General features: G+C 41.1%; 1 protein-coding gene across 1 annotated transcript in view; it reads right to left on the bottom strand.

The window, feature by feature from the left end:
* Positions 1-8,092, bottom strand: part of crim1 (cysteine rich transmembrane BMP regulator 1 (chordin-like)) — a 177,411-nt gene extending 169,319 nt beyond the window's left edge. Inside the window, exon 1 of the mRNA XM_038967679.1 lies at positions 7,781-8,092. Within this exon, the coding sequence (XP_038823607.1) occupies positions 7,781-8,081 (301 nt within the window). The 5' untranslated portion in view covers positions 8,082-8,092. The remainder of the gene's footprint in view (positions 1-7,780) is intronic.
* Positions 8,093-21,924: the final 13,832 nt, after the last annotated feature.

The raw sequence follows: 21,924 nt of genomic DNA, 5'->3' as shown, positions 1-21,924 counted from the left end.
GCCAAATAAATTGACATTTTGGATATATATCGACGGAATTAATCGAACAAAAGGACCATTTGTGATGTTTATGGGACATATTGGAGTGCCAACAACAGAAGCTCGTCAAAGGTAAGGCATGAATTATATTTTTATTTCTGCGTTTTGTGTCGCGCCTGCAGGGTTGAAATATGCTTCTCTCTCTTTGTTTACTATGGTGCTATCCTCAGATAACAGCATCGTTTGCTTTCGACGACAAACCTATTTGAATTCTGACATGTTGGCTGGATTCACAACCAGTGTAGCTAGCGTCCCACATACCCTAGAGAAGTTAAAACCTCTTATGGATCGGCCCCTTTTTTTCAATTTTCGCCTAAAATGACATACCCAAATCTAACTGCCTGTAGCTCAGGCCCTGAAGCAAGGATATGCATTTTATTGGTACCATTTGAAAGGAAACACTTTGAAGTTTGTGTAAATGTGAAAGGAATGTAGGAGAATATAACACATTAGATCTGGTAAAAGATAAAACAATGAATAAACCAGCCGTTTTTTTGTAGTTTTTTTGAACCATCATCTTTGAAATGCAAGAGAAATGTTTATAATGTTTTATTCCAGTCCAGGTGCAATTTAGATTTTGGCCACTAGATGGCAGCAGTGGATGTCCAACGTTTTAGACTGATAAAATTAACCATTGCATTTCTGTACAACATTTTGAATCAAGACTGCCCAAATGTGCCTAATTTGTTTATTAATAACTTTTCATGTACAAAACTGTGCACTTTCCTCAAACAATAGCATGCTATTATTTCACTGTAAACAACAGGTGTTGACCTTACAGTGAAATGCTTACTTACAGGCTCTAACCAATAGTGCAAAAAAGGTGTTAGGTGAACAATAGGTAAGTAAAGAAATAAAACAACAGTAGAGGCTATATACAAAAGACAGGCTATATACAGTAGTGAGGCTATAAAAGTAGCGAGGCTACATACAGACACCGGTTGGTCGGGCTGATTGAGGTAGTATGTACATGTAGATATGGTTAAAGTGACTATGCATATATGATGGAAAGAGAGTAGCAGTAGCGTGAAAGAGAGGTTGGCGGGTGGCGGGACACAATGCAGATAGCCTGGTTAGCCAATGTGCGGGAGCACTGGTTGGTCGGACCAATTGAGGTAGTATGTACATGAATGTATAGTTAAAGTGACTATGCATATATGATAAACAGAGAGTAGCAGCAGCATAAATCTTGTTTAGAGAACTTCACCTTTAAATCTTGTTTAGAGAACTTCACCTTTAAATCTTGTTCAGGAGAAACGAACCTTTAAACCTGGTTTAGAGAACTGTATCTTTAAACCCCATTTAGAGAACTGCACCTTAAAACCCTGTCTGTAAGTCCCAGGTGGCCATCTGTCTAACAGATGGGAATGGGAATGGATTTTTGTGGAGCTCATCTCATTTTGTAAATACCCAGCTGCAGAAATGGCTAACATCACAAAGTAAAAATGTAAACTATGCATGTCGCCTTAGACAAGGGTGTGAGCTAAGCAAATATATTATTATTATTCCTCCCCAGCCCTCATGCCATAGCATGCATGTAGCTTGTATAGAGAAGCTAGAGAGGAATGCTAAACAGCAACAGAACACAAAAAAAACAGAACATTCTATCCTCGTGTTAGAATCTCTGTTACATTGGATTCCTGTTTTTTTGTCACTCAGAATTATTTAATGTTGTCTTTAAAGCACTAAATTATTTGGCATCAGGCTTGCCAGTCTAACAAGCAGCCAGCTTCGCTAACTTCCAGATACGCTTCTGTGAGCCAAGTGCACACATTCCAAGAGTAAACTGTTAAAACAAGAGAAATACGTGTCCTAGTTCCTCTCAACGTTTTAACCATCTTCCTGACAGAAGACAGTCATTTCTATGTATACTGAACAAAAATATAAACAAAAATATAACGCAACATGCAACAATTTCAAAGATTTTACTGAGTTATAGTTCATAGAAATCAGTCAATTTAAATAAATAAATTAGGCCCTAATTTCACATGACAGGGCATGGGTGGGCCTGGGAGGGCATAGGCCCACACAGTTTGGAGCCAGGTCCACCCACTGGGGTGCCAGGCACAGCCAATCCGAAAGATTTTCTTTTTTATTACAGACAGAAATACACCCCCCCCCCCCCCCCCCCCCACTCAGATGATCCCGCAGGTGAAGAAGACGGATGTGGAGGTCCTTGGCTGGCGTGGTTACACGTGGTCTGCGGTTGTCAAGAAAGGAACATTCAATTCTCTGGCAACAGCTCGGGTGGGCATTCCTGCAGTCAGCATGCCAATTGCACGCTCCATCAAAACTTGAGACGTCTGTGGCATTGTGCTGTGTGGCAAAACTGCACATTTAGAATGGCCTTTTATTGTCCCCAGCACAAGGTGCACCTGTGTAATGATCATGCTGTTTAATCAGGTTCTTGATATTACACACCTGTCAGGTGGATGGATTATCTTGGCAAAAGAGAAATGCTCACTAACAGGTAGGTAGACAAATTTGTGCACCAAATTTGAGATAAATAATATTTTTGTGTGTATGGAACATTTCTGCGATCTTTTATTTCAGCTCGAAACATGGGACCAACACTTTACATGTTGTATTGATATTTTTGTTCACTATAATAACAACACAAAACTGTTTTTTGTTGCATAAAATGATTATCTTTGAAACCAGACAGCCATGATAATCACTTAACTTGCTCCATCATGTCATGGTGGCTCTGCCAAAGAGGAAGTTATCCAGACCACGGGGTGTGTCCCAAATGGCACCCTATTCCCATCTTGCTCTGGACAAAAGTAGTGCACTATATAGCATTTATGCGTACATACATTTTTTAAGTATGGGTGGCCCCGGGATTGAACCCACGATCCTGGCATTGCAAGCACCATAATCTACCAACTGAGCTAATCTACCAAAGGAGAAATGCTCACTAACAGGGATGTAAACAAATTTTTACACAGAATTTCAGAGAAATAAGCTTTTTGTATGTATGGAACATTTCTGGGATCTTTTTGTTTCAGCTCATGAAAAATGGGACCAACACGTTACATATTGCGTTTATATTTTTGTTCAGTATAGAAAGAAACCAATTTCATTTGGCCACATTACCATTTGAAAAACAAGGGAGCCAAACTTATTGCACGGCACGCAGTGAGTGCATGTTTTTCTAGCTTTTTGGCACAGCTCTGTTCTTATCTCAATGACATTTAATTTTACAATCAACATTTGATCAACACTGCTACTGGGCCTCAATGAAGGGACTTTAATTTAGATTTGAAAAGCACTGATGCAATGAATCTTGTACTGACCACAGTCCAATGGTTGATGAATTATCTTTAGATGAGTTCATAACCACAATGATAATCCACGCAGGAAACAAAGCAGTCATTTTCTCATAGACTCATTGGTTATGATCATTACTTAACCATTTCTGTAATTGTACAATTGTCATCTGGTTTATTTTGCCTATTACTCATTGAGAGAGCATGAACATTAATAGGACAACCCCCAAGAGCCACTCAAACAATGTGACAATGGTGTATTGTGACACCGTGGTGTGCAAGGTACTCCATGCTTGGGATACATGGCACACCTATTTAGAACAGTGTCACTTCAAAGTCATTCACAGTTATAGCTTTGCCATTTGGGCTCACTTGAAGGCTCTGCGTTGAGTGACAGACACCTCAAGAAGATCCTATTGTGTAAGCCCCACTGAGGCTAGGGGAAGGTGGTGTAGTAACACCAGGGTTGTGGGTTTGATTCCCAATGGTGCCACATACACAAAAATGGTATGTACTTATTGTTTTGTACGTTTCTTTGGATAAAAGCATCTGCTAAATGGTATATATTTTTTTTATTATTGCAAGATTTGTTGCCTGTTATTTGCATATTGCCCCCCGGTAGACCTGGGAGCTATTCCTATGAGACAGACCTTTCAGACGCTAAACAACGGTTGCACGTAATCAATGACTTTCAATATGGTTAACATCAAGGACAGGGTAGAACCTATTCCTTATCACAATTTCCTCTTTAATAGGCCCGCGTGAACAGGAAACACTCCTTCCTTCCTCCTCTTGTTCCTCTAAACATTCTGTGAAATATGTATAATTCAGTGAGACATGCATACATATTCATGAGAGATTATTATTCCACATACTTCAAGAACCATGTCAATGACTGACTACAAACACTTTTGTGGTGGTGCTGTGCTCCTTTTCAGAGTCAGATAACAATAATCATTGCAGTTATTTTTCACTCAAATGGCTGTCAAACTATACAATGGCAAAATGATGTAGAAATAGAAATGACAGATAGGGTGTCAGACAGTCAGTATGTTGCAAAGTACATTGCAGTGATGCTGTGCTGAGAACCTGGAGGCAGTGAAATGGCCTGAAGCTGGAGCTGCCTGTAAGCCTGCCTGCCCAGCTGCCTGGGGGGTAATGTAACTTCTGTGGCAGAGAGTAACTAATATCCCCTGAGACCCTGACCATCCGACAGCACTAACTGGGGAACTGGGACAGAAAAAAATATATAACATCCACAGCAGGGCCATCACCCCAAGTGGGACGACCCTGAACCCCCAGAGAGACTCGTCTGATGGTGCTCTTTGTTACATGTTGTCCCGTTAGCCAGGCAGTGTTCTGGGGATCTGTTAGAGGTGAGCTGTTAGCCAGCTACTGTTCTGGGGATCTGTTGGATGTGAGCTGTTAGCCAGGTACGTTTCTGGGGATCTGTTAGAGGTGAGCTGTTAGCCAGGTACTGTTCTGGGGATCTGTTAGAGGTGAGCTGTTAGCCAGGTACTGTTCTGTGGATCTGTTGGATGTGAGCTGTTAGCCAGGTACTGTTCTGGGGATCTGTTAGAGGTGAGCTGTTAGCCAGGTACTGTTCTGGGGATCTGTTGGATGTGAGCTCGGGGTAAGCCACTTATACCCTTACCCAGTGTGATTGTCCAAACTGAGAGTGATCAGTGAGTGTCACTGGCTTTGGCTGACATAATCTGTTGGTTTTGGAAATGTGATCGGAATCTTTTCAACACCTACCTGGCTTGGGACTGCATGGGTATAAATTCAGGGGCTAAAAGGCATTTATTTAATCTGACCCTTCGCGTAGAGAGAGACGCTCTCCGCTGATAACAATATCAGACTGAGGTACCTCGGGAGACTGGCGGAGTCGAGCTCCCTGTGTTACACCAACAAAGGCCTGTGCACCGCCTGCATCGTTGTGACACTCATCATCATTCATAATGAGTAAGCTGACATTAGCTGTCACATGGCATGACACATTGTGTGCTCTGCCTCTGTGACACTATGAACAGCAGCAGGTATGTAAGTGGTGGTGAATTATGGGGCTCTGATGTGCTGGGTGAATATAGGGCCTCTGAGGGAAAGCTAGAGAACATTAGTGGTTGGGGGTGAGAGGTGGTGGCGACTATAGCTCTAATGTGTTGGGGAAAGGCCCTGTGGGGAACGGGGAACATTTAAGGTTGGAGACAGAGGTGTGCTATGGGGTGAAGATCATGCTCTGTACTTTCAATAACTGGTGTTCCATACTTTGCTCTGGTTCAACCCTCCAGGGGACTATTGCAGAGACAAACTATAGCTGCTGTTTTATCCACATGCCTTACAATAGACATCACCTGCCTGAGAGACTACATAGGCTACTTACTGGCCAAACATTTGAGACGCTCATCAACATGTTTTCATTAATGGCTGCCCCTGTTGAAACATGACTCCTCCCTCGGGGCAATGTAATATGTACATGCAGGTAGACTAACCGGTGCCCCTGCACATTGCCTCTGTACTCTGTACCGGTACCCCCCTGTATATACTTGTTCCCCTGTATATTCACTTGTTATTTTACTGCTGCTGTTTAATTTTTTCTATTTTCTATTTTTTACTCATCTATTTTTTACTTAACACTTATTTTTTTAATTCTTAACTTCTTAAAGCATTATTGGTTAAGGGCTTTGTAACGGTTTTCTTCCATTGGTGAAGGAGAGGACCAACATGCAGCGCGGCTAGTGTTCAACATATTTAATAAACAAAGAGACGAATACGTGAACACTATACAAAATTCAAAATAACAAATGTGAAAACCGAGACAGACCTATCTGGTGCAGAACACAAACACAGAGACAGGAAACAATCACCCACAAAATCCCAACACAAAACAAGCCTCCTATATATGATTTTCAATCAGGGACAACGATTGACAGCTGCCTCTGATTGAGAACCATATTAGGCTGGACACAGAAACAGACAAACTAGACACACAACATAGAATTCCCACCCAGCTCACGTCCTGACCAACACTAAACAAGCAAAACACATAAGAACTCTGGTCAGGATGTTACAGGCTTGTACGTAAGCATTTCACTGTAAGGTCTACTACACCTGTTGTATTGCTTACTGTAAGGTCTACTACACCTGTTGTATTCAGCGCATATGACAAATACAATTTAATTTGCACTTTAAAATCATTATATCCGTTTTCCTCTCCACTCAGATTCTATAGTTGAAAGGGAGTGCTGCATTTGGTTGAGTTGTGAAATAACGTGAATTCAACGTGAAATCCCCCAGAAAATGTCACCCTGACATTGGATTTAGGTTAAAAGTTGGATGAAAAAATACAACATTTCCTTATGTTGATTACTTTTTGCAAATCCAATCAGTTTTCCACGTTGTTTCAACGAAATCACATTGAATGTGTCGGTTGTATTGAACATATTGATTATCCTATGTATAAGGAATGAAATATAGAATCAAAATCTCTCAGATGTGATTAATATTTATTTTTCTTCAATGTTCAAGGAATCGACCACCTTCATCAACATTCCACAAGTGCAATTTGGCTATATAAACTTGCGCAAAACTACAGCATTCTAGAGAGCCAGAAACAGCCGCGTCACTAATTGAGTCACCACGAATTGCGAACACTACATAGCCACAAAATATAATAGGCTACACCTGTGATTCCAGGTAGCCCACCCTATTTGCGGGGCACGTCCTATTCGTTTGTGACGATGTAAAATATACCGGGCTGAAGCGTATGTTGAGTTGCATAGCAGATATTCCAATGAAAAACACACAAGCCACGGCGGAAAGAGAGGGGCTGGCACCGCGTCCAACAACAGCAAGGAATCCGTTAGCAATACCCTAAAGAATTGGAAAACCGACATGCTGCAAACACATTAACCAGCTCGCTTGCTCAATATCTCTCTTATTCCAGACCCCCACCATACCGCAAGACCAGCAGCATGGAGAGACATGTTTATGCAACTGCAAGTTATAGCTCTACCTTGACTGTATAAATAAACAGCATGAAAAGCAACAGCATTCACTTTTGAAAATAGTAAGAACTTCCTAGTAGCCACAAAATAATAAACTTATGTTCAGCATTATTATTAACCCAACATTATTAGGCCTATTACTGTGTAGTAACTTTTAGTAGCCTACTAGAGCAATAGGACTAAGAATGTATTATATATCATGACAGAAATGCCAGGTGCACATTCTGTAGAACTCAAACATTGCTCATTGCTATTCGTTTCAAGTCATTTGAATGGATTCTATATGATATAGCCTATTATGCATTGTATTCCGCTATCTGATTTTGAGACTATAGCTTATAATAGACTGCCATGCGTAGCCGAAGTGGAACCATACATTTGTACAATGGACATGTTTTCTGTGAACTTTTAGACAGAGCATAGGCTCTAGTCATAATGATGAAACAGTGTAAATAGAATACAAACCTTCACAGACTCCGACCTCATACTGCGTGATGGATCCACCGTTTAGCGGCGATCTGATCACGCACCTCAGCCCGCGGTCGCAAGTCCCATACAGACCGTAGACACCACCGCAGCTTTCGTTTTTCTGCTTGGCGCAGACCGAGCAGCAGCCGCAGATACCGAGCACAACCGCGCCAGAGCAATGCTTTGGCTCCTCGCATTTAGACTCATCACACGGCAGACATAAAAGTGCCAGACTGCTCTTCCAAACCAGGGAGATCAGAATGCATCTCGTTATAAGGTACATCCTGGCAGAGGCCATGTAGAATTTGATTTATATATATCCACAACGCCCCCCCCCCCCCCCCCCCAGACCCCCAATCACCAGTCCAGCGAGGTAGAAAACCCCAGCTAAACTATGCAACGCGAAAAGCACCACGCAGTTCTTCTAACGAGGCTCAAAGTTCCGGTAAACCGTCTAGATTTGTGCTGTAGGTTGTTATACTTTCCGTTAGAGAAACTTTTGTCACGGTGCTTGTAAACCAGGAAAGTAAAGGATCCGTTAAAATGCTCATGAAACCGCAACTATCCCATACATGGTTTCTTCGTTACGCACTGTAAATCGTGAGTTTCAGTTTGTTTTAAGAAATGGCAACTTTCTTCACTGTACTCATATGGCTCCTTCTCCTTCCCCTCCGAGTCACTCCGTCTCGCTCTCAGAAAGCAAGGGAATTCTTCCTATTCAGTTCGTCCATAACTGCAACAGAGAGGCTCTATAATCTATCCGTTCCCTCTCGTGGAAGCGCAATAGGTTACTCTGCTCGTTTTGTTATGCGAGATTCGCTTTGCCTAATTGAAAAAAAATGTTTCCCTGATACCGCAGGTTCAGTGTGTCTCTCTCATGTTATCGTACTCCAGTGTAGCTCTCTACGCCTGCTGCTGCGCCCACTTGGTAGTTCAGTCCCCCCACTGTGACCTCATAACGGAACCACTCCCATCTTGCATTTCTTTGCTCCATTGGATAGTTCATTCCAGATATGGAACACAGGACGCCGCAGAGTCAGTGCAACCTGGTCTCAGAGCATTTCGTATTATGTTTAGTGATACGCGGGTTGGGGATGTAGTTTAGGAACAGGGCAGGTGCAGTTTGGTCCAAACATGGTCTCAGGAAAACAGCAGTTTACACTGTTAATCAGTCCTGCTTTGCATGGGAGGATAATACTTAGACCAGAAGAGACTACACAGTGAATATCTGCATATTAGGACACTGTAATTACACAACAGGTCGGCACTGACCTCAAACGATATGCAAATGACCACCCAGACCATTTACATTGACCACCCCCTCTTTGTTTTTACAATGCTGCTACTCACTGTTTATTATCTATGCATACTTTACAAATTACCTAGACTAACCTGTACCCCCGCACATTGACTCGGTACCGGTACCCCAGAATATAGCCTCGTTATTGTTATTGTTATGTCATTTTCTTATTACTTTTTGATTTGATTTGATTTTTTTACTTAGTTTATTTAGTAAATATTTTCTTAACTCTATTTCATGAACTGCATTGTTGGTTAAGGGCTTGTAAGTAAGCATTTCACGGTAAGGTTGTACTCAGTGTCACGAGCTTACCAGATGAGCTAAACTACTTCTATGCTCGCTTCGAGGCAAATAGCACTGAAACATGCATGAGAGCACAAGCTGTTCCGGAAGACTGTGTGATCACGCTCTGCGCAGCCGATGTGAGTAAGACCTTTAAACAGGTCAACATTCACAAGGTCGCAGGACCAGACGGATTACCAGGACGTGTACTGCGAGCATGCTCTGACCAACTGACAAGTGTCTTCACTGACATTTTCAACCTCTCCCTGTCCGAGTCTGTAATACCAACATGTTTTAAACAGAACACCATAGTTCCTGTGCCCAAGAACACTAAGGTAACCTGCCTAAATGACTACCGACTGTAGCCCTCACGTCTGTAGCCATGAAGTGCTTTGAAAGGCTGGTCATGGCTCACATCAACACCAATATCCCAGAAACCCTATACCCACTCCAATTTGCATACCGCCCTAACAGATCCAAAGATGATGCAATCTCTATTGCACTCCACACTGCCCTTTCCCACCTGGACAAAAGGAACACCTATGTGAGAATGCTATGCATTGACTACAGCTCAGCTTTCAACACCATAGTGCCCTCAAAGCGCATCAATAAGCTAAGGACCCTGAGACTAAACACCTCCCTTTGCAACTGTATCCTGGACTTCCTGACGGGCCGCTCCCAGGTGGGAAGGGAATGTAACAACACATCCGCCATGCTGATCCTCAACACGGGACCCTCGGGTGCATGCTCAGTCCCCTCCTGTACTCCCTGTTCACTCATGACTGCACGGCCAGGCACGACTCCAACAACATCAATAAGTTTGCCGATGACACAACAGTGGTAGGCCTGATCACCGACAACGACGAAACAGCTTATAGGGAGGAGGTCAGAGACCCGGCCGTGTGGTGGCAGGACAACATCCTCTCCCTCAATGTGATCAAGACATAGGAGATGATTGTGGACTACAGGAAAAAGAGGACTGAGCACGCCCCCATTCTCATCGACGGGGCTGTAGTGGAGCTTCAAGTTCCTTGATGTCCACATCACCAACAAACTAACATGGTCCAAACACACCAAGACAGGCATGAAGAGGGCACGACAAAAGCTATTCCCCCTCAGGAGACTGAAAAGATTTGGCATGGGCCCTCAGATCCTCAAAAGGTTCTACACCTGCACCATCGAGAGCATCCTGACTGGTTGCATCACTGCCTGGTATGGCAACTGCTTGGCCTCCGACCGCAAGGCACTACAGAGGGTAGTGTGTACGGCCCAGTACATCATTGGGCCCAAGCTTCCTGCCATCCAGGACCTCTACACCGGTGTCAGAGGAAGGTGTCAGAGGAAGGCCCTAAAAATTGTCAAAGACTCCAGCCACCCTAGTCATAGACTGTTCTCTCTGCTACCACACGGCAAGCGGTACCGGAGCGCCAAGTCTAGGTCCAAAAGGCTTCTTAACAGCTTCTTCACCCAAGCCATAAGACTCCTGAGCATCTAATCAAATGGCTTCCCAGACTATTTGCATTGCCCCCCCCACCTACATGTACATATTACCTCAACTAACCGGTGCTCCCGCACATTGATTCTGTACCGGTACCCCCTTGTGTATAGTTTCACTATTTTTATTATACTGCTGCTCTTTAATTACTTGTTACTTTTATTTCTTATTCTTACTCATATTTTTTCTTTAAACTGCATTGTTGGTTTGGGGCTCGTAACTAAGCATTTCACTGTAAAGTCTACACCTGTTGTATTCGGCGCATGTGACTAATAAAATGTGATTTTATTTGATTCGGAGCATGTGACAAATACATTTGATTTGATTTGAAGTGTAAATAGTGGACTAGACTATCAACTAGTTGTTTTGGCAAGGCTTATTACATGCTTATTACAAAAACAATGTAGCCAGTTGTGCCTATTTATTTAATATGTAGGCACTATTCATAATGTAACCTATTCATCATAATAACTAAATATGTAACTTAACTAGGTTATAACAGATTAGTCAAATGTTTATAACGCAATATTAACGATAACTGATATGCCCAAACCCAAATATTAATCTTGGAACCAAGAACCAAATTATTTTGTTCACTAGACAAATTATCCAAATATAGGCTACAATAGTTTTTTTATTCTCAACATCAATCAGGTAAAAGGCAAATGTGTGTTTCATTCTTTTATAAATGCCTTTTGAGATAAATTGATGGGTTAATTGTAATATACTTTAGGGGATGTGGAAAATGAATAAGTACAGACCATTTTGCTATAGAGCCAGATCGGTGTGTAGCAAAGCAATTTTCATTAATAACATAGTTGATAACCACAATTCACATTATAACGGCTCAAAGTGATTATTGATCCAAGTGTTAATGTCTAGGGATGGGTTTGGTTGATTCCCCTACACTTTAAGTTGACATGGCAAGGTCACGTGCATGTGGTCTTTTAAACATTTAGGCATAGGATACTCAAGAAGTGAAATGATGGATTCCTTCCCTCGTGATAATGATGAAATAATGTATTCTCTAATTCATTCAACAAGTCATTAAAACATTATGCCATTATATAAAAACATTATTTATAAGTAATTAAAAAAATATTTGTTAGAAGACAAAATCATCAGATATTCGCCATGGTCATTGATTGTGTGGTAGAGAAGAAAGCATTTTGTGTTAGCCTACCACTGCATCGTCAGTTGCGCTGAAATCTATCTGCATTGTAGTATAGGATCCTAATTACCTTAATTGTGTTGTGCATGGAGTCAATATGAGGCTCCCACACCTCTTTTGTCAGCATTATTGTCCTTCAGTTGCTTTGTCTAACACTGTGATTTAGTGTGAAGACATGCTTAGGTGTTTTTAACAGCATCTATTGCTGTGTGTAAAAAAAAAAGCATCTTTGAAAAAACCTGAAGAACACAACTCTTACAGCCTGTACCACCAAGGTTTTCAGTTTAAAAACATCTACAGTAGCCTAGACCCAAGAGTTTTTGCGGTCATATATTCCCAGACTACTTAGCTACTGATCTTGTCATTTCTTCTGGATGTGCTCATCTTATTCAGGGCACTCTTCTATCTTTTATCTGTGACAGGAGGGCAAGAGGTGGTAAAATGGAGCCGGCTACCCCCTTTCCCTTGATTCCATTGTATTTGACCATGTATGAGCTGGACATCTATATCCCTGGAGGCAAGTCAGAGGGGACCTCAGCGTTGATGGGGTGAAAGGCCTTTTTTTATGGATCAATAAACCACTATCTTTTTTGCTCTTTTTGCTCCTCTTTTTTATTCTCCCTTCCAAGAACTGTCAGGTTTCCGTGGTTCTGTGGCTGGTTGGGCTTGAAACCAAACCACGGGATGACAGTCTTTCATTCCAGGAGGCAGTTCTGAGGGATCTCCCCTAAGCCCAATGTCCTCTAGCTTTATTTATACCCTATCCTTCCGCTTACTGATCTACGTATCGCTCTCAGAGATTTGGATGTGTAATTTGTTATGTATGCGAATGCGGCTGATCAGGAAGACTGTATGTGTATGATTCTCTTACTATAGTTTGATGAAATGTGGTATGTCATCCCTAGCTAGGTGCTACTTGCTCTTAACCGGTTGGCAGCGGAGATGCATTTTTAGAAGGACAGAGGACACCAGGCATTTAATTCTGGCAGGGACAATCAGTCTACCCTGCTTTCGCACCGCACAGAATCCTGCTCTGTAGAAAAGAGACAAAATAACTGTTGACCCAGGCTGCGAGCAGAGCCGGCCAATGATAGTCTAGCAATTAGTGTAGACCAATTATAACAGGGTCATCAATCACTCAGCTGAGAGCAAGTTATTTGGGGTTATTCGTTAAATATAAGTATTTTTTTTTTGTATTGGTTAGAATAATGGAACAAAAACCAAACACTTAACACATTCAACAGTCTGCTCATCTTTAATATAGTGACAATGTGCACTTTACTAAGCCCTATTGTTGAAGGTATTGTGTATAATTGGGAGAAGAGGTGTACAAAAGGATGTGGAGAAAGCAAATTCATATTTAGTTAATTTGGTGCCGAAACCTGGGAGCGAACACATTTTTAAGCCACTTATGAAATGACAGTCCACCTAGCTCTGCCCAACAAGAGGGATTTTGTAATGTTTCCGTGTTCTTGTGTAATCAGGTTATGTATTGTTATCTGGTACACGTCTATGGAACAGATTGATAAATAAGACAGAATCACTAAAAAGGTGTTTGACTGGGACCTTACTCATAACTATCTGTGTGCTACAGAATTGTTACCTACAGTGCAATCGGAAAGTATTCAGACCCCTTCTCTTTTTCCACATTTTGTTACGTTACAGCCTTATTCTAAAATAGTTTTTTTTTTAAATGTCCCTTATCAATCTACACACAATACCCCATAATGACAAAGCTAAAACTGTTTTTTAGGAATTTTTGCAAATGTATTAAAAATAAATAACAGAAATACCTTATTTAAATAAGTACTCCCTTTGCTATGAGACTCGAAATTGCTCTCAGGTGCATCATGTTTCCATTGATCATCCTTGAGATGTTTCTAAACTTGATTTGAGTCCACCTGTGGTAAATTAAATTGAGTGGACATGATTTGGAAAGGCACACACCTGTATATAAAGTGCCACAGTTGACAGTGCATGTCAGAGCAAAAACCAAGCAATGAGGTCGAAGGAATTGTCCTTAGAGTGCCGAGACAGGTTTGTGTCGAGGCAAAGATCAGGTGAAGGGTACCAAAACATTTCTGCAAGATTGAAGGTCCCAAAGAACACAGTGGCCTCCATCATTCTTAAATGTAAGAAGTTTGGAACCACCAAGACTCTTCCTAGAGCTGGCCACCTGGCCAAACTGAGCAATCGGGGGAGAAGGGCTCCAGAGAACTCCAGAGGTCTTCTGTGGAGATGGGAGAACCTTCCAGAAGGACAACCATGTCTGCAGCACTCCACCAATCAGGCCTTTATGGTAGAGTGGCCTGATGGAAGCCACTCCTCAGTAAAAGGCACATGACAGCCCGCTTGGAGTTTGCCAAAAGGCACCTAAAGGACTCTCAGACCATGAGAAACAAGATTATCTGGTCTGATGAAACCAAGGTTCAACTCTTTGGCCTGAATGCCAAGCGTCACGTCTGGAGGAAACCTGGCACCAACCCTACGGTGAAGCATGGTGGTGGCAGCATCATGCTGTGGGGTTGTTTTTCACAGACAGAAATGATCCTCAGTTTCATCAGCTGTCCATGTGGCTGGTCTCAGACGATCCCACTGGTGAAGAAGCCGGATGTTGAGATCCTGGGCTGGCATGGTTACACGTGGTCTGCACTTGTGAGGCTGCCAAACGTACTGCCAAATTCTCTAAAATGACTTTGGAGGCGTTTTATGGTAGAGAAATTAACATTAAATTATCTGGCAACAGCTCTGGTGGACATTCATGCAGGCAGCACTCTCACTCAAAACTTGAGACATCTGTGGCATTGTGTTGTGTAACAAAACTGAACATTTTAGAGTGGCCTTTTATTGTCTCCAGCACATGGTGCACCTGTGTAATGATCATGCTGTTTAATCAGCTTCTTGATAAGCCACACCTGTCAGGTGGATGGATTATTTTGGCAAAGGAGAAATGCTCACTAAGAGGTATGCAGACAAATTTGTGCAAAACATTTGAGAGAAATAAGCTTTTTGTTTCTATTACACATTTCTGGGATCTTTTATTTAAACTCATGAAACATGGGACCAACACTTGACATGTTGAGTTTATATTTTTGTTCAGTATAAATCTGAATCTAACAAAAGTTCAAAAGGACAGTTTGTGCTGAGCTAAGATCCTGCCTCCTCCCTCTGGCACTAGAGACAATTTAGATTCAACAGAATCCCCGAAGAGGAAAGATTATATGTATTGTTTGATCTCGGGGAAATAGAAAGTAAAGTTGTATTGCTCTCTGCACAATGACTTGAGACATGTTTTGTTTGGTAAAATTGTTGGTGCTCACCCTGAAGTGTTCTGGCTACGGGATGAACACAGGCTGCAGTTATTTTTCAGAAAGGGACTTTTTGACATTGCACAATTTTTTTTCAAAGCCTGGGAGAGAAGGAGAGGTGTATTGTTTGTGTAATGTGACAAGGTGAAAACTGTACTTTGTCATGAGTGCTAATTATGCATGTAATTGTTAAATGCATTTCATTTGTTTAATGTAAACAATTTGGTTTGTGTTTTCTGCACAGCAGACATACATGATATCGTGTCTTATAAGTCCATCTGGGTTGGGCACCAGTTGGTGTATATTACGGAAATAAATAAATCTAAATCAAATCGTTAAAGTGTGAACAAACAGTTATGACTGTAAGTGTTTGTTTTGGTTGTGATTCAATTGGCACCAGTCCCTATTGAATTACCTTCAGGCAGTGATCTGTCATTTACTAGGGATGGGTAAAAAAAGATATACAGTAGAGTATATTAGTTTTTCAGATTTTATATCGATACTGTGTCTCCAAGTATTGATATGTTAAAAAATTCAATAATAAAAACTCCAGTATTTCTCATCACTTCTCCTTTTTCTTTTTAAACATTTCAAATGCTGAGTCAATATGTGTTGAGCACTTTTACCTCAAACTCATTTTCTCATGGCTCTCGCTTGTTCCTCTGCAGCATAAATATAGTGAGCAATATGTTTGGAACATCGAATCACAATAAAAGCAATACATATAGAATCGTGATACATATAGTATCGGCACCTAAGTATAATATAGCATCGGCACCTGATAATATAGCAACATGAGGTCCCTGGCAGCCCTATCATGCCCTCATAATCAAGGATGGTTTGTCATATAAAAGTGTCATTTGTTATACCTATATTGTGTTGATAAAGTATGGAAATCTGAATAAAATATCTGTCTTTGGAAGCTTTCTCAACTGTAGAGAAAGGTTTCCAGCCGTTCACGTTCCTGACAAAATGATGTGTAAAGGGTAAGGTCCAATGCAATTGGAACTGCAGTCTATTCAGTAAAATACATGTAATATCAATTTCTTAATTCCAAATCATTTTATATGAGTGCCCAACAACAACATACTTTGACTCTTGAGAGTAGAACATTACATTTAGCTGTGATCTCAGATCTCTGTTGCAATTTACAGTCTTACAATGACCTGTTAAATCTTTTCATTGAGAAAAAGTATCAAAGCATTTACTTTCTACAAAACAATATTTGTTAATATTTGGAGAACGTCAGGAAAATATGAGAAGAGCCTTTAGAAATGTCACTGGGTGCACTGCAAAATATTTTCTCTGTCTAAAAGTGGGGGGAAATTCATGTTACTGGATTATGATGTGGTGATTATGTGACATCAGAAGTAATCAAATTATATTATTTTAAATGCTGGAAAAAGTTGTGTTCCTCTGTGTCATTTGTACATGATGGCTTTCCGAGAGGAACTGAGCCAGGAACTGTTTGCTCAGTTAGCACTCCAATCCCAGAGAAATTCAAATAAGCTCTGATAAGGCCCCAACCACATTCAGTACGTGTGTATAATACATTATTTACCACCCACTGCTGTTTACCTTGGCACTTGCTACTCTGTTTGCTTGTTGTCTCTCTCTCCACTTACGCCTGAAACAATTGTCTCTAGATTAATGGTGTATCTTAAATTAAATAACAAAACACTTAAGCTACCAATAAGCTTTATTTCCAACAGTGGGGTAGACGAAGAAGAGAAAAACAGACTACAACAAAAAACAAATAAGTAATATTCTCACAATAAGAAGTGGCGGGTTAAGATTCATGAGGCAATTTGATTCCTGAGCCTCTCCAATACACATCAACTGTAAAATGTCAGCTTGGCGTTGGCTGGTGTTGGGCACGTTGGAGCTGTGATGACGGGGGCCATAGAGCCATGGAGAGTGGAACGCCTCTGCAGGCACTGAGCTAACTGCCCCATTAATCATCCACAGAAAGAGAGAGGGAGAGAGAGGAGAGAGAGAGAGAGGGAGAGAGAGATGGAAACACAGAGAGAGAGGGAGAGAGGTAGAGAGAGAGATGGAGAGAGGGGCGAGAGGGAGGGAAACAATAAGATGATAGTTGGAGTTGTATTGTTAGATTACAGTGCAGCCTTTAATGTTTTTGATCATAAATTGTTATTGAAAAAACTTACTTGCTATGGCTTTACATCACCTGCCATCAAATGGTTGGAAAGTTATTTATCCAATAGAACCCAGAGAGTGTTCTTCAATGGAAGCTTCTCTAACATCAGATATGTTCAGTGCGGTGTCCGTCAGGGCAGTTGCCTTGGGCTGTTATTCTTCTCTATTTTTACAAATGATTTGCCACTGGTCTTACAAAAGCTAGAATGACTATGTATTCGGATGATTCCACACTCTACATCTCAGCACCCAAAGCTAGTGAGCTCACTGAAAAAGGAGTTACAGTCATTATCAGAATGTGTGATTAATATCAACTGGTCTTAAATACATCTAAAACTAAAAGCATTGTATTTGTTTCTAAACATTCTCTAAGACCTAAACATCAACTGGAGTTGTGTATAAAGGGAGTGAGCATTGAGCAAGTTGAGGAAACTAAACTCCAAAATGAATTCAAAGCAAAATATTATACAGAGCCATGATTGCACGGAACTCGATTCCATCTCCAATTACTCAAGCAAACAGCAAAATTACCTTTAAAAAAAATATATAAAACATAATCTCATGGGACAATAGATACTGTGAAATGACACACACAAACACACACAGACACTGTCCATCACACTCTAACACACACAATCTACACACACATTATTATTTGGTTGTATTGTTTGTATATCGTTGTATTTCAAATTTGTGTGACTGTCATTGTCTATCAGTGTATCAGTGTTTTGTTATTTGTCATGTTTGTGTTTTTTGTGGACCCCAGGAAGAGTAGCTGCTGTTTCTGCAAAAGCACACCACACATCACCACCCTATAGCACCACATATTTATCTGAGAGCCCTAGCTACTGAAGGGGCTACATTCAAACACCTCACCATGGGATGCCTGGAAACTTTGTGTGACTAATTCTATTAAAAGTGACATTTTTTGTTTGTGGGAATTCAAACACCTTCATTGTTGGCACATTGTTATTCTGTTAATGTGTTTTCCAATTAAGCACTCATACTGTCACACCCTGATCTGTTTCACCTGTCTTTGTGCTTGTCTCCACCCTCCCTCCAGGTGTCACCCATCCTCCCCATTATCCCCAGCGTATTTATACCTGTGTTCTCTGTTTGTCTATTGCCAGTTCGTTTTGTTCATCAAGCCTACCAGCATTTTCCCCCTTGCTCCTGTCTGTTTCTAGTTCCTGTTTTCTAGTTTTCACAGTTTTGACCATTCTGCCTGCCCTGAGCCTGCCTGCCTGCCATTCTGTACCTTGTCACATCACACTGGATGATTGACCTCTGCCTGCCCTGACCCTGACACTGCCTGCCGTTCTGTACCTTTTGGACTCTGATCAGGATTACCGACCTCTGCCTGCCCTTGACCTGTCGTTTTGCCTGCCCCGTTCTAGTAATACACTTTTGATACTTTGACACTGTCTGCATCTGGGTCTTCCCTAAAAAGTGATACATACTGAACATCAAACATTAAAACATAGACATTAAAACAAACTCAAGAAAAAGAAGCCCTGCTTTTAAAGTCTAAAAGCAGAAGATAGATGCGTCAGAATCATTAGCATTTTCACATTAAATGCAACGTCAAACCCTTCTCACTAGCCTAATCCTGTGTTATTACATTACATTATTCAGACTACATAAGAAAGGCAGCCATTATTATAAATTATGTTTTTTTTTGTCATTTCATATCATGTTTTATTAATCATTTTCTGCTTCTGAAATGGCACCCTATCCCATATAGTGGTCAAAAGTAGTACACTATGGAATAGGGTGACCAGGGCCCATAGGGCTCTAGCAAGGGCAGACTGGCAATTTGGCACTTTGTGCAAATGCCTGATAGGCTGGAGCATTTGTGGGCCTGTCTAACTTGATTTTTGGGGCCGCAAAACTATCATTATTTGGCAAAAATTGGGGCTTCCATAAAAAAATGGGTTGGTGTGGGAACTTCGAGGAATAAAATGGGCTGATGTTTTTGTAAATGCTATATGCGACTTCTGGTTAAAAGTAGTGCACTAAAGGGATACAGGCCTTGCCATAGACAGACAATGGTTAATGGTTATAAACGCCACGTTGTGGCTGATGCAGAGATGCCTGTCTGACGTGAAAATGTCAGTTCATGAAGGTTTGTCTTCGCAGGGATGAAGCACAGGCACATGGATCATGACGCAAAGCCATGAGGAGTCAGGGCATAAAGTTACCCAAACTGAGTTGGAAAGAATTCCTCCATTAAACTTCAGCTATGAAGTCATTTTTTTGTGTTAATAGAGTCTTAGAGAACTGGAGTTTATGAGCATTGTCCGACCATGAAGCATGCATAGCATGGGAACTAACTAACAGACTGTATTATTCACCGGACGTTCCAAGTCATCATCTGAACATTCCAAATATGACAAATATGTTCAATTGCTGTGGGCTTTAATTGGGCTGTTAAAATTCTCACAAAACTAGTTTGATAATTGGTATTGATTTATGAAATAACTGCAGATAACTGTGTCTAATTATGTGCACAAACACAAAGCATATTTTCTGGAAGTGGAGCCCTCTATCGCTCTCTTTCTCTCTGTCTCATTCCCTCTATTCCTCTCTCCCTACCCAGCTCTCTCTCTCTTTCTCTCTGTCTCATTTCATCTCTATCTCGTGTTCTGTATCTTCCCCCTTTTCTCCCAAACATTAATTTAATACCATGAAATGTAGTTTCTATTCTTTCAATTGGATCCCTCATTTCACATGGTGCCCCACAGACAGATACTGTATACTAAACACTAACCAAATCCACTATCCACTAAGCACTGTAAGTATGCAATGGTTAACTCATTGCAATTTTTCTCTGTCTATTCCCTGTCTCCATTTTTCCGTTTTCATTTCATGAGCACATGATGAAAGAATGCTGGGAATGCCAGTGAGCACGGCGCCAGCAGCCTTTGCAGTAGCACCCGCCTGTGAGAACTGGGAGGCAGGGGAGGGGAGGGTCCTGGAAGTCTGGGCTTTTTACTGTGTTTAGGGAAGTTATAGCTTTTTTCCATATAAAGAAGTGCACATACCACAGCCTCAGCAAGTAGACTAATCCCCCTACTCGTAGAAGAGAGAGAGAGAGAGAGAGACAGAGAGGGAGGGAGGGAGAAATTTGCCATAACTTACTGTGCACTGCAGGAGGGTGTTTCCATGTCATTTTCAGCTCCACTGCTCAATGTGACAACCTGAATGTGAGGGGATGTCTGGGGCCCTCGTACACTCCAACCCCAGGGAAGAACACCTCAGGGACACAACTTTCAAACACTATGAATAACAACAGTAGCCTACATTAGATTTAATGCCAGAATCTGAAGTTAAAAAAAAGAATACACACACACACACACACACACACACACACACACACACACACACACACACACACACACACACACACACACACACACACACACACACACACACACACACACACACACACACACACACACTTTACTATTTATATTTTTGACAACTTTTACTTTTGTTTCACTGCATTCCTAAAGAAAATATTGTACTTTTTACTCCATACATTTTCCCTGACAACCCAAAGTACTCGTTACATTTTGTATGCAGAACTTGAAAATTGTGAAATTCACACACTTAACAAGAGAACACGTGGTCATCCCTACTGCCTCTGGTCTGGCAGACTCACTAAACACAAATGCTTAGTTTGTAAATGATGTCTGAGTGTTGGAGTGCGCCCCTGGCTATCCGTAAATTTAAAAAACATGAACATGGTGCCGTCCTCTTTGCTGCATATAAGGAATTTTAAATGATTTAAACTTTTACTTTTACTTTTGATACTTAAGTATATTTTAGCAACTAAAGTGACTTTTGATACTTAAGTATATTTAAAACGAAATACTTTTAGACTTTTACTAAGAAGCTTTGAAGGCCATGAGGCCGATACGTAAGCTTATTAAAGATCAGTGATACTATCAAGAGCAGTGTGCGGTTTCCTTTTTCCCTCATCTTGTCCAACTGTTATCATGCACCTGCAAAAAAGATTGCTCAGATTTGCGAGTGCCTTTTGAATTTAGACTTTTACTAAAAAAACATTTTTTTAAATGGAATACTCAAGTAATATTTTACTAGGTGACTTTCACTTTTACTTGAGTAACTTTTTTAATGAGGCATCTATACTTTTACTCAAGTATGACAATTGGGTACTTTTTCCACCACTGCTGGTATCTGAACCTTAAGCAGGTGGCACCACAGGTTGTGATGAAGCTGACACAGAATGGAGGGACACACACAAAAGAGACCGCTTCATAAATGCCGGAGAAAAGGCAGTCATTATGCAAGGAGAGAATTCACTTAGGCTATACCCCCATAAAACCTTTGGTGCAATCTGCTGCTCCATTATAGACACAGATATGGGTTTCTTTTCTAAATTCAAACCCTTATAAGGAAATT

The sequence above is a fragment of the Salvelinus namaycush genome, chromosome 28, assembly GCF_016432855.1.
Source record: "Salvelinus namaycush isolate Seneca chromosome 28, SaNama_1.0, whole genome shotgun sequence".
In the NCBI taxonomy this organism is placed as follows: Eukaryota; Metazoa; Chordata; class Actinopteri; order Salmoniformes; family Salmonidae; genus Salvelinus; species Salvelinus namaycush.
This window is presented reverse-complemented; position numbering and strand designations above follow the sequence as displayed.